Source organism: Pelodiscus sinensis, chromosome 27 (assembly GCF_049634645.1).
Source record: "Pelodiscus sinensis isolate JC-2024 chromosome 27, ASM4963464v1, whole genome shotgun sequence".
Classification (NCBI taxonomy): Eukaryota; Metazoa; Chordata; order Testudines; family Trionychidae; genus Pelodiscus; species Pelodiscus sinensis.
In genome coordinates, this window is record NC_134737.1 from 7,633,234 (window position 1) to 7,655,781 (window position 22,548).

A 22,548-nucleotide genomic window follows, 5' to 3' on the forward strand; every position below is an offset into this window, starting at 1 on the left:
AGCCCAGAGGACAGTGACAAAAACCACAAGTCATCAGACAAGTTAACCGAAGAGGAAAGCTTAAGAGAACTAGGGAAATGATGGAGAGAAGGCAACTAAGAAGAGACATGCCCACTGTCTGCAGGCACAAAATGCCTCTGTGAAGCTGACTGTAGTTTAGGGATGTAAAATCCTGTGTAATTGGTTAAATGTGATCTTTACTTCAGGTTTAACCAGTTAGCCTATTAAGGGGGGCTCCTTCCCCTCTGTTGCGCCAGGCCAGAGTGGCTGTGGGCAATCTGCAGGTCGGGCCTGCAGCAGACTCATGGGCCCCATGGGGCTGGAGCAGTCCCCTGCCCGATGGGGAGCTGCTCCAGTCCCCACTGGTTAACCAGTACCAGTAAGCATCGCCCGTTAAGGGTGATGCTTACTAGTTAACCGGTTAAAGATTCACATCCCTACTGTTGTCACTTCATCACAACCATGGGGCCTAAGATGCAGTGGGCTTAGAATAGCAGCAGTGCAATTGGAGTGATACTTTCGGAAGTGGAACAAATGGGCCAAGGATAGGTGATAGGAGATAGTCAAGGCGAAAGGAGGTGTTGATTTGGGAAAGGATAAGGAGCCGAACTGTGCCATGATGGATGAGGGGGAGTGGAAGTACCTGGCCCCCTCTGACCCAAAAGATTCTTTAGCTCAGTTACCAGCTCCCATCAGAAAAACAGCTCAAGTCACTTTTGCCCAGTGTGTGTGTATGCGTGCATGCGAGTGTGAGAGAAAGCGAGAAGGGCGGACTTTGCGGCACCCGTAGGATCGCATATATCCAAGCAGCATCCTGCCCGACAGCCTCACAACCATTTTTGTTTATGGAGAGGGGCTGAGATGGGAAGAGAAAACAGTTTGTGGTGTTCACTCCATTGAAACATCTGGATCCAGCCCCGCAAAAGAAAAACTGCCTGCAGCCCAAACCACAGCTTTCCACTTGGCTCTGTCTGCCACACCACAGCTGCACTCACACATCACAGGGTTTTCAAAATACAAAATGATTAGTGGCCAACAAGTGCTGGTGAAAGTGTTAGTTAATTATTTGATTAATGGATTACCACTGTGTAGGAGTCTTGACCTTACCTCGACGATACAGTACATTTGCAAGTGCAGTAGATACACATATTTAACTCCTTTCCTACCTTTTAATAAGCTCTCTCTCCTAAGTAAGACAAATCTACTGTAGCAACCCAACACTACTGTATGGAGGCTAGGCTACAAGCATAGTGACTGGTGTTACGAAGGCAGTTCCTGCCTACAGCTATCATATCTTGATAACAGCAATTCTGCATGTATTTCCTATTTCCCTAGGCAAATATCATTTAAATGACAATCATGGTCTGAACAGGTTGCACATCTCACTACAACAATAATCTTGTTTTTCAAGAGCCCGGGAAGGGACCAGCCAGGGATAAGAATCAATGCAAGCAATTTTACCAGACAAATATTAATGATGACAATTAAAAATAAAGGAAGGGAAATTAGTATCCTGTCCCAGTTGTTTTTAAGCACCCTACAAACACACTGGGGTAGCTCAGAATACATTCTTAGTACATGCTACTGATAAATATTTGCCATTTGTCATTAGGGTGCAGCAGAAATCATTCCAAGCAGACACAAAATTCCAATTCCAGATGTGTGACATTTATAGATAGAAAGTGTCAAGCTGCTGGAAAAGTCTGTCCAGTTGGCTGGAATATGGATATAAATAAATTGGAAGTGGATTTTTATTCCTGCTTTATTTAGCTGACGTCCCTGATAGCCACACCATTATTCATCAAAGTAAAAAAAAAACTTTATGCAGGTGTGATCAGGGTAGTTTAAAACACCCACTTAACTGCAGTGTCTACAGTCCAGATTTTAAAATTGTGAAACAGCTTGCAAAACATTTAATTTCTACTAAGAAACTCAAAAGGATCTATTTACTTTCTGTACAATGAGTGAGCCACCTTCTAGAGCTAGTAAATCTTTCCAGCTAGTAAAATGTTACTAATAATGATTCTGAACTCTTACATAGCACTTCTTAGCCGTAGATCCCAAGGATGGTCAATATCATCACTGGAGATATTTAAGAGTGGATTGGTCCTGCCATAAGGGCAGGGGACTGGACTTGATGACCTCTCAAGGTCCCTTTCTGTTCTAGTATTCTGATTCTATGATCATCATTCCCCTTTACTGGAAGGGGAACCAGAGTTCAGGCACATCTGACCCAGGGCAAAAAACCCTCAGGAGAGTTCGAGTCTGTGATTCTAATCATAGGATGGTTCCAATGAGCTGTTCTGTAGTTTGGTATTCAAAGCAGACAGAACATAAATGTTTTAGGTTGAATGCAAACTGTAACCGGCATCCCTCTTCCATTAGCTGGGTTGCAGGTGGGTGTGATCTAAGAGAGATGCAGGGAAAGGAAACAGAAGCAAGATGTTGCTGCATCAGGGCTCTTGCTAACTTTTTAGGACATCCCTGATATTGCAGTTATATAGGAATGAGGCTTTTCATAGAGGCCTATAATGCCAATCTCCAAATATCAGGATGAAAATACCCCTGTACTCCCCTGCTGCTTCCTACAATGACAGGTCAGCTCCTGTGATTGTTCAGCGTCTGCCTGCCATCTCAGGACCTGCATGCAAAGTAGCAGAGAGAGATATCTGGCTCCTTGGAGAGCTGCTCTGTTAACCGCTCCTGTCTTTGCAATGCTGAAGAGATGAGAGGGCGGAAGCAGCCTCCAGCGACTTTGCACAGCAAGTTTGCTCTGCAATCTCCACCCCAACACACTGCCCGAGTGGAAAGTTCTTCACAAGCCTCCTCTGACACTGGGCTGCAGAGAAGGGGGCCAAGGAATTTAGAACTCGGAAGCATCTCCGCGAGGGGTCAGATGAGCACTCAGAAGATGCTAGAACAGGGTGTCCCAAAGTGAGCCCCATGGAGCCCTGGGGCTCCACACAATGGATCCAGGAGCTCTGAGAAAATATGAATGACATGTGTATGACCCTGTTGTTTTGTTACTCGTTTTCTGATCGTTTTCTTGGGGGAAAAAACCCACCCAGAATTGATAAGAAATAAATTCTATTTATTTGGGTACCTACTGAATTAAAATTCATGATATTTTATGGGCTTCGCCAAATTTTCAGGACCCCATAGAGGCTGAAAAATTCTGGGAACACCTATGCTAGAGCATCCTTTCCCCCCTTGCGTCACAGGTCTAGAGCCCGTAAATCCACAGATATCCGCTTTTTATCTGCGGACCATGTTTGCGGATTGGATGCGGATACACATGCCCTGTTCACTGGACTGATACGTGTGTCTGAGGAATAGATGCTATAAAACTTTTCTCCATAGGATGACTTGGAACACAGAGATGATATGGACAAATAATCCAAGCTGAATTCCTAATTAGATTTTTGCTAATTTAGCATCCTTTCCTCAAATTGATTTGTTAGAAATTATCAGAAATTTTTGAATAAGAACAACTCTTGGTCTGTATTTCACTTGTTAGAGGCAAGGGCCTGGCATGGAAAGTCTGAGCTGTTGGACTGGGCACACAAGCTCACCCCGTGTGCTTCTTTATCGGCGGCTAGAGGAGCCCAACTCTTAGGGCCTATCTACACTTGGAGCTGGAGATATAATGTCCAGTTTGGGTACTAGTGTGCCAGGAATAGCAGCATAGAAGCAATGGTTTGGGCAGGAGAATGGGCTCGTTGCTACCCTTGGCAGGAATATACTCAGGACAGACTGTCCTGCCACTGTAAATTCGAACTAACAGACAGATACTACCTGAGTGGGAAATTACAATCCCCAAGTGCCTCAGGTTCAGTTTTCCTATGCTGAATTCAAAATTCCATTCCTCTCCTGCAGTGTCTGTTACCTGCCTGGAGGGAAAATCTCGGTATCTGCATTACACAGAGGAGAGTGAACACAAACCGTGCAAATGGTGCAAAGGGATTCACTGAGAATGTCAAACTTCTATGTATTTAAACAGCATTTGCCCAGCTTTATTACTTGATGAGTGGCCACCCATTATTTCAAATGACAGTTCTCTATAGCAGTGTTTCCCAATTGGGGTTCCGCAAAGCAAAAGTAAGGGTTCCGTGAGAACCCGGCACTCCTCCACTCCCTCTTAGAGACCGACACAAATTGCAGCAGGACTCGGCAGGGTTTTTTTTTGGTGTTTTTTGCTTAACAAACTGCTGCGGGCCAAAGGGTTCTGTGGCCAAATAAAATTGGGAAACACTGCTCAATAGGATTCCCTCTCCTTTATCCCATACATTAATATCTACTCACAGGCACATGGGAGAAATCGCTTTCTACTTCCATTGCTTGGAGACTTACATAAACTGATTCAACCCCCACTGCTCCTAGTGAAACTATTTTCATTCTTCACCATTCAGTTCCATCTGTGCTGGGCATGACACACATTCTCCCATTTCAAGGGCATCCCTGACTCAAACACAGCACATCTTCTGACACTGATATTTGCTTAGCAGGGCGGTTACACTGACAGCACTATTCTGGGTTTTTTATGTCAAATACCCCTCAATAGTTGCTGAGACAGGTTTCACTCAAAAAACAATACCGCCCCATTTCCAGAAGAGGTCCCCCCGTACCCATATGGCATCCCTACTTAGAACATTCTCGGTGAGTCTCAGACAAGGAGGCACAAAAGAGTGGGGAGGGAATCCTCTCTTGGCCATCTCATCTGGCAGCAAGCCATGGCAGAAAACACATCAATACTCCTGCAAGATTGCTAAGACTTCTGCAGTCAGGCGATTTGTTGCCAAAAAACCAGCAAGGCTTTCAGTTGCTTAGGCAGCAATATTCTCTATTCTTCCTGATTGTGCAAAGCGTCAATCTGGCTTGTGATTCAGTAGCTTTGCAGAGCTTTGCTACTTTTCTGATCTAGCTAATTCTCCAAGCCAACTGTAGGACGATATCTTCATAATAACATGCCCATATTACTGCTTTTCTCAGCTTCAATGAAATCTTATAATGAGATGGCAGACGCTCTTTGGTCCACATTCCTTACTGCAACCAATTTGGCCCCAGCACTACATCTGCTGTACCTACTGGCAACCTGGGTTACTGCTCCTTGATTTCCTGCCCAGTCTTGAATGCACACTGAGTTGCTCTGCCATGCACCAGAGAACTACATGCCAGCTGGGGATGGCTGGACAGGTGGAGAACCTTTGGATTTTAAAACATATGTGAGGCCCAACTGCTCCTGTAGCTACCTGGTTGCTGGGGTTTGCCTGTGCACATTTGTGGAAAGAACCCAGTATCTTGTGGTACTCGAAAGGGGGAAAGAGCGAAAAATAAACCCTCCTCAAAGTCCTCTTATGGTTTCAGGGCAAATAGAACCTCTCTTGGTGTTCCAGAGTCCATTTCAGCCTTGGCTTGCCTAAGCGGGGGGATGATGCAGCTTGCACCAGCATTGGGGACATTCCCCCCAGATATGCCCTGGACATCATCATGAACGGCATACACTGAATTAATTGCATGTGGGCACATCCTCCCCCTTCCTCAGAGCTTACAAACACTTGACTAGGATTCCATTTCCAGCACTTTATGCAAACCTCCTCCCTTACTCCACTTACCAAATGAAACAGACACACCGTGGCCCACCACTATTATTTACATTATCACATCACTTCCATGACACTGCCAATTTATTTCAGAAGGAAGATTGGGTCCTTAGGGAGCTCAGCAATTGTGCCTCTGTAGCATAATTCATGAGCACGCCACGGGTTTCCCCCAACAAATGTATTCCCCAGAGGTAGTATTTCTGCTCAGACAAAGGGGGAAGAAAGGCTCTTCAGAAAGCATTCAATACATGCATAACACCACAACAAAGAAACACATTACTGCACTTTTCAGGAAACCATATGCCTCTTTTCCCTTTTCAATGCTACGTTTAGCAGCAAATTTAATAGATATTTTTTCTGAACGGTGAGAAATCTTGGATTTTCTTTTTAAGTTCTCTGTTCTCTGCTCTCTGCAAAAGGGCGTGTTATTTGCAGTAGAAATGGGGATTTGGATTCAATCTGGCCAAACCTCCTTGCTCTTTAAGCTTTGGTTTAGTTCATACTCCATTAATCGAAATGCCCCCAAACTGAGCATTCAGATAATTTTTTAAGCTTTAACTTTCAATAATTTGGACATCATATCGTATGTTAGGGGGTTCTCTTCTGTCCACATGCAGTTTTGATGAAGTTGAAACTAAGTTACAAAACCAGAAATAGGACTCTCGCTACATATAGTGTGTGTGTGTGTGCCTATATAGATTTGTATCACGATTGGTAACTTGTCTGTTCAATTGGCATGTCATTTTCAATGACCAACAAACTAGTGGGTGTTAACACAAGAGTAAGTTGGGTTAGGTAGAAAGGAGTTAGAACATGAAGTTCTCCAGAAGCCAGCATTGACTCACCACTGTACATGTCAGTGTGATTTCGAAAAGACGTTTCATTATGGGGATTCTCTGTAATAAACAAAAGAACATGAGCGCACCCACGGCAACAAAGCAAGCACTGAGAAATGAAAGCCGTAATGGAGGAACACAAGAGGGCAGGGACAAAATACCCAGGTCAGAACACAAAATTATTTTGAAAACATAAAAATACTGCAGCTATGCAACACAAGCACACAAAATATTCTGAAAAGTGCAACAGTTTGGAAGGAAAGGAAGAAACTGCAACATAAGACAGCAATGAAAGGAGAAAGGACTGCTTCATTGCTACAGGATGTATAATCAAATCAAAATATAAAACCCTTATTTGATATTTTAAACACTTACTGCAATTTAAGTGTTTGATTCTTTTGCTCTAAAGAGTGTGTCTGTATCTTGGAAAAATCCAGTTCTAGTGTGACACAAATGGCTATTTTACTTTTGATTCCTTAAACACACAAGGGAAGCATTTTTCTTGCTATTTTATGTCAGTATAAAACATAGGTTGAACACAGTGAAGCAACAGCACTACCACACAGAAAGGTGTAATAAAACTGAACAAAATTAAGATTTAAAAGTAGTCAGCCAAAAAAGTCCTTTAATGAAAAGGCTTTTTAAGTGCGTCGTGTCTCAAAATCCATTCTTCTCTAACACACACCTATCATTCAGTGACAGGCACTTGTATCTAACAACTGTATATTTTGGAGAGCATTAATTGGCATTACAGGATTGCTGCATGATTAAAAAGAATCAGAGGCCAAGATCCAAAGCTGGTGAAAATTGGCATCGCTCCAATGAGCAATGCTGATTTGTACCACCTAGGTTATGTCATCATTTTAAAAAATATCTCCTCTTAAATGTTGGCTGGGATCTAACAGTTATCAGATTTTTAAAAGGGACGCTACAGAAAGTTTTAGAACATTTAAGAACTGGGTACGCTGGTTAGAAGGAAAGTCACTGTCCTGAAGTTTAAACATCAAGAACAGATACGATCTTTCTTCAGAAGGTTTAAGATGACTCATTGGAGTCCAAGAACTACATGAAGCAACTGGGAGTTGGTTTGGAACAAGAACACAGTCCTCGGAGCACTACAGGGGAAAATACAGCCTGACCTTTCTACTGAATCTTTACAAAGTGGGTGGGCAATTTTCTTTCCTCCCATATGGAATATACATTGTGAAAATGGAATATAATAATTTTTGAACAGCTGGATCACCCACTTCTTAAAGCAGCCAACCCCCATAGTTTAAGGCACATATCACAACAGTTAAAAAACAAACAAACAAACAAATTTCAATCTCTTCTGGAATGTGATATAGCCAAAAAACATACTATCATAACAGCCAGAAAATTACACTTCAGGGTGCCTTCTATCCAAGGGCCTCCAGGGGGCTCCGGGGCTGGAATTTGCATGTTATAATAACACCGACATTTCCAAGGGAAGCCTTAAGAAAGAGTCCAGGATAATTGAATGGCACAGTGCAGCCACCTTAATGAGCCTTTTAAAGGGCCTGAGAGAACGGTTGCAATAGACACACTGAGAGGAAGAACAGCTATACTATGTGGCTTAGTGTTTATAGCTAAGCACAGAGCTTCTTAGAGCTTGTCAATTCATCAATAATTTCCTTTGCACATTCTTTCCTTCAGCCAATTAATACATTCAGCTACATACTCAGCTGGTGCCAATAGTTCCATTGTCTTTGGTGCTGTTACACCTATTTACACCAGCTGAAAACCTGGCCCTTTATTGGCAGGTAAATGTTTCCATAATTTGACCATCTCTGTATGTGGATAATCTGAATGTTATTCGACTGTGATTATTCCCATCAATCAGCCACAAATCTAGGTACACAGCTTTTGTCAGTCCCTACACACAGGGCCCAGTTTGCCACAGTCTTATTCCTAAGCCTACTTGTGAGAGAGTGCCACAAAGGTGCAGAATGTCTCAGCCCATTTTTCAGATCGAATTCTATGCCACTGGGGCTCCACTGATTTCAGTGTACCTCCGAGTGAGATTCCTGCTTTGTCAGTGTTCTACCCCCACTCAGGCACAGCCCGAACTACACTCTACCTGTTCTCGAACGTATAGCACGGTACCTATTTAAAAGCAATATTCCGCCTGCTCTCAAGCTACGGGAAATGCTTCTTTAGCAGAGCTCCTGTTCCTTTAATTCGGTGGCTGCTTGCCTAGTATAACATGACCTTCCAATCCCGTGTTTCAAACACTGCACTATTCCAAGTTCTCTCCTTGGCTGACTGCTCCTCCCAGGGTGCGTGAAGGCATTCAAACAGACTCTCTTTCTCTTTAGACATAGGCAAAGCTGGCAAGCTGCTACAACAGGGAGGTTGAAAGGAAGAGGAGATGCATGTGCGTGGAATGGAGAAGTTGTTGAGCAAAGAAATGGGCATCAGGGAGCGTTTGCCACTTCGGCTGACTCCAAACTGAGACAAGGGGCGAACAGGTAAGGGGAAGCTATGCAGAGAGGCAGAAGGTTAACTGTTTTCACCTGGGATGTTGGTTATCCAGCGTAATGACGATACAACACAACAAAATCTTTGAAACATTGCTTGTGTGGTCCTCCTAACTCCCACAGTGGATAGCCCTGAACTCTCACTGCATTAGACACACAGCCTAGTAATGCCGTTCTCACTGCTGTTTCTTTGTACCAAGCAGCATCTGGGAGAGCTGGAGCTGACTAGGCATGTTCACACATTGCTTGTAGGGATATGACAGTGTAAATGGTTAACCCATGAGCTCATAGGTTAACCTACATGGTTACATGCAGCCCCCCACCCTGCTGCCTCTATATCAGTCTGCTTAAAAGCCAGCTCCTCTCAAGCACTGGCTCCCGACTGCAGCAGCAGTGCAGGGGACTGCGTATAACCATGAAGCGACCTTCCCCTGCCACATATAAACGTGTACCCGCTGAAACTTTACCAGGCACAGTTACCAGGCTAAATGCATTGTAACATCCCGACTTTCTTGTGTAATCCCTTCCCCTCTACTTATTGTTACAATGTCTTTACACCCTGATTTACACCCCAGTGTAAATGTACCCAGGGAGCAGCTCAGCTTTGTGCTCTCGAACTAAGGTGATATTGTGCTTGCCTGACTTGAGATTGTCCCCCGGTGCTGTGCATAGCAACAGCCAGCCCCTGTCTTGTAGGCTTACACATAAATAGTACCCCTTCCCTCACAAAATTTCCACATTGTCTCACAGTTATGATCTTTCTCAAAGTTTCCTCTAGCAGACCCGCAGCAAAATCAGTCCAGACCGAAACCTGCCTTCTCCTATAAACCAGTCTACTTTTAGACCAGAGACGAGAACACCGTGTCAGGAACAAGCATGTATACTCTCCATCTCCTCCTTTAACATACTCAGCTACCAGACAAATGTACATCCCTTGCACCTAGAGGCAAAATAAGGATTCTGAAACAAAGCAAACTGTCTTGCCTATGATCCCCGCAGCGGAGAAATGATTTCACTGGCAGCAAAGGCCTGTAAATGAGATTAGAGACGTAATCTGGTTTGTCCATCTGCAGCCTCAATGTCTTCTCAGGAGACTTCTCATTATGTAGTTAGAGTGAATTACAAACGTGGTGCTCCTGCCCCTAGAGAGGGGGTCCATCTCTGGGCTCACACGGAGGCCACCTGCGAGCCAGCACAAGTTTTCAGTGCAATCTCCTGGGCTCCAGAGGGTAAATTTTTCTGTTAACGTGAATGGGAGTCACACAGCTAAACAGCGGCCCCTTGTTTATATATAATTTGGCCCTGTGCTGTGCGGCTCGTGGGTGAAACAAGGAGACTACATGTGTGTTCACAAGCCCAATATCTTCCCTACCCAGCAAGAGAAACAACGGGCTAAATTCAGGCCAGGCTTGAGCAAGTGAATCTCCAGTGAAATCAAAGGAGCTGCACCAACTTTGAACAGATCTGAATTGGGCCCTGTATAATTCTGCTCTCAGTTACACTGGTGAAATCTCAACAAGTTCAAGGAGACTGCACCAAGAACAAAATGTGACCCAGCATGTTAAGAGATTCCCTGCTGCCTGGGGCTTTTTACCTCATTCTTGCAGGTATTTGTGCACTCATTCAGACTTGCTCTGGAAAGTAGCTATCACGCAAGAGTAAAAGAACTGAGTTCCACTGCAAAGGAAATAACTCTAACCTTCGATGCATCACAAGCCCTTTAAGCAAACCCAAGCTATTGCCTGGAAACGAAACAGACTCTATAAAAACTGCCCTGCAAAGTGCAGACACTTCTCATCTCTGTGGAAGCTGTTTTGGGGTTCCCTCTTGCACACAACTATAGCATCAGCTATAGACCCGCTTCACCCGATCAGCCGGTGAAGGTCTGAGGTAATAGAGGCCTACAGGTTATTGGTCCAACTGCTACTGTCACCTTCAACTGCCAATGCTTATGGTATTCTAAACCAGGGATGAGGATCCTATAGCCCAGGGGCTGGATCCGGCCCCCGGCTTGCATGGATCTGGCCCCCAAAGCTCAGAGTTCCCCCCAGGATTGGGGAGTCCACCCCAGAGCCATGGGGGACCCCACAAACTCTACAAGCCTGACCCCTCCCCCCAGGCTTTAGTGTGTGAGGGGAATGTGAAGAGTGTCTTTCTGATTTTCAGTCGGGGGCCATGTCAGTGAGGTTTTTTGTGCGGCCCCCAACTGATTTTTCTGTGGGTCAGTGTCCCCTGATCCAAAAAAGGTTCCCCACCCCTGTTTTAAACCATGTTAGGGAAGAAAGCGCCCTCCTGCCAGAGAGATCTCAGAGTTGCCCAGAATGCCTTTTCTGCATGAGACCAGCGGTGAACCCCTTGCAGAAAGACTTAAAACACCACCCGCGGGTCCAAGCAACACTTACTGGTTTGGATCTTGAGAGTGTATGGGTTCTTCTGCTGGATAGTGTGGGTGAAGTGGAAGCGGGCGTTACAGCTGTAGTCAGTTTGGGCATCCTGCAGCAGCACATTGGAGAAGTACAAGTCGCCGTTCTGGCCCTGGGAGACGCGCTTGTCTTGGTGGATCGGCTCCATGGCTGAGAGAGAAAAAACAGGAATTGGAAACAAAAGCCACCGCGTTGCTGGACTCCCGAACACCTGCCTTAAAACAACTCGGGTGCCTTCTGGCCATGCACTCAGAGAAGCCAGCAAATGCCCAACGGAGGCAGGGTCGCTGAAGTCAACAAAAGCGGATGAGCACAAACCAGTTCTTGTCCTGTGGGCCAGACATGAAACTCTCCATGAACAAAATACAACTGTGGAGGTTGCCAGGCTGTCAGGGACCTAGACCCACACACAGCCCTCCTGGCCTGCCGGAACGGACTCTGTTGGATGGCAAGAACTCAGAGGTTTGCCAACAGAATTCATGCTGCGGGGTGGGAGGGATTTTAAAGAGCGAGGTCCACACACGAGCCAGGCATTCCTCAGGACTGAACAAGGTGATTTGGTTTCAAGCTGCTGCCAACACCATGCCCGGTTACAGCAGAGGCTTGTTTTCTTGAGCCACATCCATTCAGCAGCAAACATTGGCTCCCACAATCTCCTCACCCAACTACCCGCAGGCCAACGGCTCCTCAGCCTACTCAAGCAGCACCAAACCACTGCTCTTCCGTAGATTTCCATGGCCAGAAGAAAACCATTGGGATCAACTCGTCAGATCTTCTGCATAGCAGAGGCCATGGGGCTTCCCCACTTCGTGTGCAATCGGCTGAGATTGAACTAGGGATGGGAACTAGGGCTGCTCCAGCACCACGGGGCTGCTGGCTCTCAGCCTGGGATAGTCTCTGCTTCCAGCTCTGCAAGGCTGACGACTCCTAGCCTGGGGACAGAAGCAGCTGAGCTGAAGCAGCCTCTGCCCGCAGGACATGGGATGCTCCAGCCCCTCTGCCTACCCCGTTTAATCAGTTAATCAGTTAAACTTAACATTTAACTGGTTAACTCATTACAATGGGATTTTACATCCCTAGACTGAGCTAGAACAGATCTTCTAGCAAAAACATCCAAACCTCCATACCCCCGCCCCTTGGCAAGTTAAATCACCCTCACTACTAGCACCTTATTTCCAGTCTGAATTTGTCCCGCTTCAGCTCCCAGCCAATTTCTCCCTTTCCCTTCCATTCCTACATTTTTAAAACCTGTGAACCACAAAGGGGCTAAAAACTCATGCCAGGATCTAACCCCCACAATTCCTGAGGCTTGTGGGCCGGGACGTGGTTTTCTCACTAGTTTGTGGGACATGGGACAATAAAGAAACAAAAAACAGAGGTTGAGCACCCTCGGCCTATGCCAGGAAACAACCGTTCCATTTCTGCTGCAATTAAACGGGAGAAAAGGGAGTCTGAGGTTCTTCATTACAACACACATCGCGATCAGTCAAGATTTCCCTCGGTGAAACAAATGGTGCCGGGAGCCGCAACCATCTGACCCCTGTCCCCACTTACAGCTGCTCATCCAGAAGATAACAGGGGGAGGCAGGCCTGGGGGTGGGTTGCATTTTAAAGTTAGCGGAGCTCCTTCATCGATCTCTACGAGGTCCAAATGTTCCTTTGGCCACAAGGGAGACTCTGCAATCAAAAGAAGATGCGGGAGACACGGCAAGCATTGAGCTGAAGGGAATATACTGGGGGAGATTTGTTGTTGTTTTGAAATCATATCACCCTCTCAAAGGACCTGGCCTGGTTTCAATGGAAAAACCCTGGTGCAGTTTCATTTTTATGGACCCAGGTTTCTTGTGCTACGATATTTCACCCTCCAAAAAGTACGTATCTTGGAAGATCTCTAAGGACGTGTCTGCACAGCACCTTAAACTCAAAATAAGATATGTAATTTGTGCTATGCAAATTGCATCTCTTATTTAGAATCAATTTCAAAATAGCTTATTTTAAAATGTGGCGTGTCTACACAGCGCCAAATTTCGAAAATGCTGCACCATTCCAAGACATCCCTTATCCCTCATGAAACGAGGGTTACAGGGAAGCTGAAATAGAGTGCTTGGTATTTCAAAAAATATTTCAAAGTAATGGGCGGCTTGTTAAGATGCAGGGTAGCTATATCAGGATATCAGAAGTATCCCAAAATAGCCACACAGTGTAAATATACCCTGAGTGTTTTACAACATTACTTACGATTAAGCTTCAACAACAACAGTCTCTAGAAGGTTAGTGTCATTACCCCTGTATTACACATGGGGAAACTGAGGCATGATGCGGCAAGACTTGGGCATGGTTACACAGCAGGTTAGTGGCATGGCAAGGAAGAGAAACCCAGGTTGCCTGGTTCACAAGTCTGGTTCTAACCACCAGGCTATGCAGCCTCTCCTAGCTGACTCTGCTGTCCATTGTGATCAATTACAAACTGATGCTTGTGTGTGCGCTATGCCCAGATCCCACAGTAACCAACAGATGTGAAGTTAGGCAGGATACAATTATTGCAATTGGGTTGGTGAATATAGGAGCGGGAGTGTGTGGGAAGGAAAGGAAGACCAGTCTGCTAGTCCATGTCAATAATGGGTATTTTATTACCACTCTACATCCCTTGTTGGTTGTGCCAGGCTGAATTAAAGGAAAGACACATACTCCAGGATGTGGCATTTGCATGGCAAATATTTCCTTCTGTACACTCTATACCAGGCAAACACTTTGAATCAAATCAGGACCACTCAGCTACCAGAGGCTATAGACTGCCTAGCTCAGCCTTAAAAATGACAAGCCGACATTACTCACTGGAAACCTGCAGGAAGATTTTGCTGGAGAGCGCCGTCCCGTACTCATTTCGAGCAAAGCACTGGTATTCCCCCTCATAGTCCTCCGGTCTCCCGCCGCCACGAAAGTCGATGACCAGTGTCCCCGACCTGCGCTGCATTGAGACCTTCGGGTCTTTGGCCACGTTGAAGAACTTCCCATTCCGTGTCCAAGAAAAACTGCCAGCATTGGACATGCATGTGTTATGTGATCACGTGCGCACAGGAAGAGCCTTACCAGCTCTTATGGTTATATTTAACCTATCAGCCGTTAACTTTCCCACATAATAAAACACATTCACACACAGTTGGTTGCTCTTCCATAAAGCCTTCCAGGGCCAAGGTCTCACTGAGTACCAGGCTTTCACCTCTTGCATATTCCCACCTTAAATCTATCTGTGTATTTATATGGCCTCTATCACCGTGGTGTCTGAATTCCAGAGTTAAGCACTGTACAGTGGAATGTAAGAGGCCAAGTTCTTTGCTGGTATAAAATTGATTTCAATGGGGCTGTGCCAGTTCACACTAGCAGAGTTTGGCCCAAGGTACCCAGCCTTTCTATCTGGGACCCATTTTTGCATTTTTCTGCATCTCAAAACCACCAAGACATCAAGGTCATGAGAACTTTAAAATGCACTCACGTCGGAATGGGGTTCCCTTTGGCTTCACATTCAATGAAGATGTTATCCCTTGGGTCTACAATATAGTCCTTCACAGACTGCTTTGTAATTGTAGGGGGCTGCGGTACTGCAAAAGACACAGAAAGAAAAAAGAGTGAGGAGAAGCCCTTTACTCATTATCCTTCAGTGGAACTCTCCAGGGAATGGAGTGAGGGATTCACTGTTTACATTCATCATCTTTGAAATTGCCAGTGTCAGTAGACGGATCCTTCAAAATATAGGAGCTGCATATTTCCGTCTTAGGGATTCAAACTCCCTGCTCAAGCTGTTTCTTGCCACCAGCAGGCTATTTGATGTGAATTTCTTTTTTAAAAAATACTCTCTCTCTATTAACATGGCAGTCAAAGACAGAACACAAACATCCCTGTTTTAGGTAAAAGTTCCTGCAAAGAGCAATCAAGGCTGCACACATTCAAGATAATGGACTGAAAACTTCCAGCAATAGTTCTAGCTTGATATCTAGGAGATAAGGCTTGGGAAGACTAAAGAATATACCAATGACCAGTTCAGGGTCATGCTCTGCACCATTACTCTGTATTTAACAGCAGTGTAGTTTCAGAGACTCTCTACAGATTTATCCCTGCACCAAGACCACAGGGGATCAGAATCCAAACCCTAGTCTCTTATGCCAGGAGTGGGAAACAGCTTCAAGTGGAGATACTTGTTCATTACTAATTTGATAGAGGAAAATGATCGGACATGCACGTCCATTATTTAGTAGGAGCGGTCAAACAACAGTTTTACCTTCAGTTCTCTTAGTGTTTATGTTGCAAGATTAAGTGTCTGCTGCGACATGATCGCTTCTTTAGTAGAAGTGAAATCTCCCTAGAGCAGCGGTTCTCAAACATTCCCACAACATGATCCCCGCATTATGGGTTCCAATTTCCCACCATTCAAAAGTTCACTTCCTTCAGTACACGAGGCAAGTCAAGGTTAGCTTCCCTCTCTCAGACTCCATCTTCTCTTTGCTGCTATTCTCATATCACATCATTTTGCAGTACATCTGTTTTACTAGGGTCCCCTCTAGTTCTGTTTGGGTTTATTTCCTGTCCGCATATACCTTATGTACAGAAAAGTAAGTGAAATGCAGCTAATTCAGGCCAGATTCTTCTTAATCTGGGTTCCAATGTCCGATGGAGTATGGGGGAAGGGTTAGGGTGTAGGCTAGAGTACGGCAGATTCCCTATACCACACCCTGACTGCTTGCCTTCCCAATCCTCTCTCAAGGTGCCAAACGCAGGGAAGAGCCAGGCTGCTTAAGAGCTAAGATATACAGTCATCTCTGAGCTGTGCAATGAGTTGGGGGCAATTCTATCGCTGCCTTCACAGCAAATCTATTTGCTGCACCCCCAGAATTCATGCCCCTCTGCATGTCTAGCAATTCTCAATGAGACATGCATGCCAGGAGCTTTAGGTTTATGGGCAGTTTTCTGATTCAAAGGTGCCAGCTGCATATGGCTGAAGGGGAAAGGGCAGAGCCACTTTGGAAAGGCAGGGAGTTAGGTTGGAAGCAGACAAATGGTGGTGAGAATCTCATGGCAAGACAGAATCGGAAAGGTGTCCTTATGAACCACCATTACAACAAGAATAGTCCTCTGAACGTCCCCACCTACAGTTTGAGAACCGCTGCCTTGGAAGGTCTGCTGTGTCTTCCTATTTGCAGCTCTGACCTCCACTGTGAACCTGCTCATCTGCAAGAGCCAACAGAAGCATCTGCAAATTAGGGCATCCGCTAGCCTGGATTTAAAATTCGGAGCCAAACTCTGATCTCGTATAAATCCAGAGTAACTTTGTTAGAGTCAATGGAGTGATGTAATCATTAGTCAGATCAGAATACAGGAGGCTTTTAGAGGCAGCGCCGTTTTGGAATGTTCAGCCATTGGCCGAGACATCTGCATGCTGGCCAACAGACAGCCAATCCGAGGAGGCAGAGGTGTAGCCAAACTCCCCAGCTCATGCGCTTAATATCTGAATGTTCCTACGGCATCCCCCTCTCCAAGCCAGATGCTGTGTTAGTGGATTCTGTTTTACTCTGTCTGGCCATCACAAGCCGCTCAGATTGCTCATGCTGCACCCCTGTGCACTTCGCGTCAAGCGACGGCCCCCACTGCACAGCGGGTATTGCTTCCTTCCGCTCTATTTCGTAATGGAAGAGGGAGCTAATATACAAAAAACAAGACAGGGTAGGACTTACATTCACTTTGAATATTTGCTGTTAGTTCCGAGGTGTAAGCATTACAAAAAAAAAAAAAAAGAAGAAGAAACAGAAGATGGTTAATTGAAAAACAATCCAACAGATTACGTAAGCAACATGGCTATCACAGGGACTATAAATGTGTCAATATCCAAACATGGCCACTTTAGAGTAAATGGTACAAATGCCTTTTAGCCCACTTACCTTCATTTAAACATGGGAAAATCTCCATCAAAACCACGGTTCTTTCATATTCACAATGAGGATTACACGTCCCAGGATGCTTTCCCCTCTCCCACCTCACACCTGCCTTTTAAAAGCTGCACTTGTGAATTTAGTGCAGTTGAATGGTGCCAAATCAGCTTCATGGGGCTCTCGGCTCCGGCCCCAGCCTGGGCGCAGTGGGCCCAGCGGGACTGGAGCAGCCCTCCATCCACAGCAGGCCACGGGCAGGGGGCTATTCTCGGGCATCGGTTAACTGTTATTCGGTAAGCATCACCCAGTAAGGGATGAATCACCTCAGTAGGGATGTGAAGGGTGATGCTTACCAGGTAACCAGTTCACATCCCTAGTTCCAAGCTGGAGGAAATGAATACCAGCACACTGCTCGATGGACAACTCCCCATCCTCCCCAAGTGTATTGTTGTTGCGATTCTGTGTAACATTTGCCTTGTCCTCACATCATAGCATGAAGCTCCGAAACTTTTGGGAAGTGGGGAAATCCCAGTTCCATATTCAGCAATGCCTGCACAAGTTGGGGCTCAGGGAGCCAGACTTGATAGGAGAAGTGGGACCAAGAGTCTAAGAAGGCTTTTGGTTAGAAAAAAAAGAAGTGGAAGAACAATGAACGTATCCAAAATAATCAAGTTACCAACAGCGGGGACACTTTTCCTTCTGATAGTGTTTCTGGATGTTTGTACATCATGTAGCACAGAGAGTCACTGATCCTGGTAGGGATGGGGTCAGAAAGGGAAATGCTATCCCTAAAGAAAAGCAGCAGCTTCATGGCTAACTACTACTGTAACACAAGGTAAAAACCGCAGAGTTAATTTTAGAGGGACCTAGTGAGGGTTTTAAGGAGAGTGCTGATTTATTTGCATTTGTAATGGTCTTGGTTGCTTACTGAAAGAAATGTAACTCACTGTATTTCTTTACCAATTCTAGTAAAAGCAATAAGCAGATAAAAAGGAGACTTTCATAATAAGGCACAACTATTATACCTTTTGTTAATGAAGGCTTAATACTATCATTATATTACTGTTACAAGGAATTCATTTAAACTAGAGACAAGTCTTATTCAAATATATGCTGACTTTCCCAACAAATAATAATTAACAATATTGCCTATAATGCAAAAGCAAAGTTGGCTTATGGAATATTTTAGAGCAGTGAGAAGAGGGGCAGAAAACAATACTTAAAATTATAGAGCCATAGTTTGGTACCATTAAGACCCTTCAGGTGCCACAGTGGTTTATTAATTCACTGCATGAGCCACGTATTATTGAGCGGTTTACCCCAGGATCTCTGCATGCAGCAATACAACTGTTCTACGTAGCTATACAATTAAAAGACATACATTAATAAAACTTTTCACTTTAAAGTGTTCTGAATCTACAAATCGCATTAATTAGCATTCACAACATTCGTCACACAATAAGAGTATTACCCCTGATATTACAGGTGGGGAAACTGAGGCAGAGAGGGGCTGTGATTTGCCCAATGTCACAGAGAATCTAACATAGATCTCCTGACTCTCAGTCCACTGCTCTAACCACTAACAAGCACTGCCTCCTTATTTCTCTAACCGCTGCAGAGTGAAAGATTTTAGCTCTCCAAGACTCCCCTTTTTAAACCTGACTGCAATTGCTGCTCTAGCTAGACACACGACCCACTAGCAGCTGAGCTGGCAAGCTCCCGGAGAGGGAGCGTCCTAGTTCAGGAGGCAGCATCTCTGTCTATTATAGACCCTTCCTGCTCCATTGATGGAGGTTCACTGCAATACACATCCATGCACCTGTAGAAAGAGCTAATCCCCAGGAAGGAAGGCAGTGCTGCACAGTTCAGAATACACAGGGAATAAAGCTCATCTGCTTAGACAGCTCGCAATTTGCCCACGTATCAGGGCCCAGCACAATCCAGGAGCAGCTGTGGCTGTTTATGCACCACCTGCTCGACTTAGCAAAACCTGTAACCTTCCAAGAAGGGAGTGATGGGAATTCGTTAGGCAAGTCTTGGAGCTGAACCTTGAGCAGCCACAAGAGGGCTGGAGGGTTAAAAGTGAGATTAAAACGCCAGCTCCCCCCGCAGTTCTAAAGGCTTTGTCAGCAGGAGAACGGCTTGTGCTCAATGTCTTCAAAGAGTGAAACAAAACTCCTTGGAACGGGCTCAGCTGGTGGGACAGATATCGGGCAAGATCTTTCCCTCCTGCGTCCATTTGGGATGCCCCGCTTATGGATTTCCCTCCTCCCCCCCAGAAGTTGCTGCAGGGAGTGGCAGTGCTTTGAAGTCTGCCCAGTGGCACTGAGTTCATTTGAATTTCCTTAAAAAAGGCTAAATTAGGGGAAGACAGGCGTGCCCTGCCCCAGAGCCTGGCTTCCCCTTTGTCTTCTCATCCGGCTACAGGCAGTCACACAAAGGTCCTGTCTGAACGGTGGTTACGGTAGTGAAATATGGTGGTTGGTTTCAAACAAAGCGTGGATGGAGTCAGAAAGGGAGCTGCTCTCCCTCAAGAGTGGCAAACAACTTAATGGCTAATGCACACCAGTGCGGTCTCCTTGGCTCTGTTCCTCACTCCGTGACCAAGACATGTAAGGACCACTGATGCTAGCAAAACTATTGTAGCAGGGAGCTGGAGAAGGGGCTCGTGTTATAATTGACTGTTAGGGATGATGACAGTTTGGCCCTGCCTATATAGTTAGAATCAGAGGCCAGAGCTACACTAGACCCGACAGCTCAGCCTAAGGTGCGCAACTCCAGCTATGTAGAATATGTCGCTGAAATTAGCTTCAGCCGAGCTTGGTGGCACCCCCACAAAGGGAGGCTGATGGGATCAAATGCTAACATCGGCTTCCCTTAATCCTCACAAAAGGAGGTGAACTGGACACCAGCAGGGTTGCCCTCTGAGTTCGATTTAGTAAGTTTTAGCTAGACTCACTACATCAAAATCTGGAAGATCGATCGCGGTAGCTGCAATCTTCCATTTAGCATAGAACGAAGCCAGAGTTATTAATCAGGGCAGCAAGCACAGTTTTGTTGCATCTACACAGAGCAGATCCAACTGGCTTATGATGGCATCCCTAGACATAATTTTGTGAGTGTAGATGGGTCCTGTTCCCCATCAGCAAAAGGCAGCTCACTTCAGTATGTATCTTAAGGATTATGGAGGGCCAGTCATCTTCGGACATAGGCACTGAACACAACAAAGTAACAATCATAAAGGTAAACCAAAGCATTTAAAACTATTTCCACTTCTGCACTTCTCACAGAGATGAAAATACTTTCCTACCCCAGGTGGTGGTATGAGGCTCAAGCAATCGTTAGACACTTCAAGTCCCTTCGGTCAGAGGGACCATAGAAACATAAAGCAATATTCTACTGAATTGAGCATTTCTCTCTATTGTTCTCTGGTTGCATTACACTTGACTAGGCAAAACAACTCCTTCCTTTATCAAAGGCACAAGGAACAGCAGTAGAAAGCTGTATTTGAAATCAATTCTTTTTTTTTCCTGGCTGTACTGCTTCTACTTCCGTTTCAGGCAGCTCACATTTCTGAAAGGGCTCCAAGTTCTTAAAGCAGGGCCTGATAAGTGACACAATCCAACTGTGTGCACAAAATGCCTTCTAGTTAGGAACAAGGAAGTGCAGTGTGCATATTAAAACACCACCACCTGCAGCTACACAGAGTTTTTCATCCCAGATCACTCAGAATGAGGCAGGACAGGGACCTGAATGTGGATCCCCAGGCTAGGATCTTAGTCACCAGGCTGCAGAAGGCAACAGGGGAAGCATGTCTTTCTTTTGCTAGCCACGTTCCTGAAGGCAACTTTGTCAAAACTCGGCTCAAATCACCTATTTCCCACCGAGCTCACATCAAAACGTCCACAACCTGCATGAAAGTTCAGATGTGGATCTCTATGGGGAAGCTCAGGTCCATCATCCTGAAACTCTCATAAACATCAAGTAACTCTTCCATCACGGACTTTGTGTCCATTTACAGATCCTATTAAAAATTGCTTTGTTTGGGTTTTAAGAATCGGTGAGCTCACCCAAAGCCTCCTCTCCATTGATAATACTGTACCCTTCCGTAGCACCTTTCATGAAAGGATTTCCATGTTCTTCAAAGTCACAATGAAGTCTGTGAGGTGGGGTGGTGGTGGTGATGATTAACACCACCCCCTTTTACAGAGGGAAAAAAGAGGAAGAGAGTGTTTAAGTAATTGACCCAAGTGGCCAAGCCTGGAATTGAATCTGAGCCAATGACACTTTTGACGTGCTCTAACCACTAGACGACACAGTCTAGAATATGTGCGCACAAGGGCATACATTCTCTAAGCACTGGTGTTAAGGCAACTTAACAAATAATTCAACAGCGATTTCATTGCCCTGCATTTCCCCCCACATTTGTCCTCCTGAATAGAATATAAATCCTGCCTACTAACTGACCCAAAATGGCCTGATGAAAGAGATAAAAATTGCCGAGTTCTATATGTAACCTTCCTGATAACCCGGTTTCCTCCTCCTGCTGGGACCAGACCTAGCTACATCTTGATGACAGCATCTGCCTGGGAGGACTGCTAATGAGATTCTTGCCTCCACCAAGGAGCACCCTATACTCAGTCTCCATGGTAATTGCCCGTATCATACATCTTCAGAGTCTCTTAATTATTAGTGGCATGTCAGCTTGTGCCTTAACACAGCTGCAACCTGTGGGGTGGAAATGCCCTCATCTTTATGTAAAGCCCATAAGGGTGAATCCATATTTCTGGGGCTGATGAAGGGTAATTACATGGCAGCATGTAGCTAAGAATGGTAGGAGGGGGTTCTGTGTACCTTGGTGGTGTTCTAACACCTCTCCGAGCCAAACAAATATGTCTGGAGTTTCCTCAGCCTATGTACAGCAGAAAGGAAAGTGGGAATAAAGAAAAGGAAACACTTTTTTCCCTGGTTCTCCTCTCAGCTCCACCATGTTTCCTTCTTGTCAGGATGAGCCCCATCTATCTTCCACTGCACTGTGTGAAGACAGTGTGTTACTAATGCTGCATATCTCTGCAGACATTTGTACCTTCTCCTAAAAAGAGGGACAGAGTTATATCTTCCTTCTCACCTATGCACAGTGTGTATGCAAAACTCCTCTCCCCAGGCCATTATGCTCATGGGAATTATACAAAACAGCATTGGGCACAAGGGTCTTCCCATGTGCAGACATTGGAGGACTGGCGCCTGTGATAGATGGGATGTGTACTATC

General features: G+C 45.3%; 1 protein-coding gene across 19 annotated transcripts in view; it reads right to left on the reverse strand.

The window, feature by feature from the left end:
- Positions 1-22,548, reverse strand: part of NFASC (neurofascin) — a 278,159-nt gene that overhangs the window by 94,396 nt on the left and 161,215 nt on the right. For 16 of the 19 annotated variants that reach the window (XM_075910489.1, XM_075910486.1, XM_075910494.1 and 13 more), the window contains 6 exons: positions 17,084-17,101; positions 14,851-14,956; positions 14,193-14,389; positions 12,912-13,034; positions 11,337-11,507; positions 6,446-6,496 (listed from right to left, as the gene is read on the reverse strand). In XM_075910489.1, coding sequence (XP_075766604.1) covers positions 6,446-6,496; positions 11,337-11,507; positions 12,912-13,034; positions 14,193-14,389; positions 14,851-14,956; positions 17,084-17,101 — 666 coding nt within the window. The remainder of the gene's footprint in view (positions 1-6,445; positions 6,497-11,336; positions 11,508-12,911; positions 13,035-14,192; positions 14,390-14,850; positions 14,957-17,083; positions 17,102-22,548) is intronic. The other 3 variants (XM_075910505.1, XM_075910503.1, XM_075910504.1) reach the window with 2 other exon arrangements.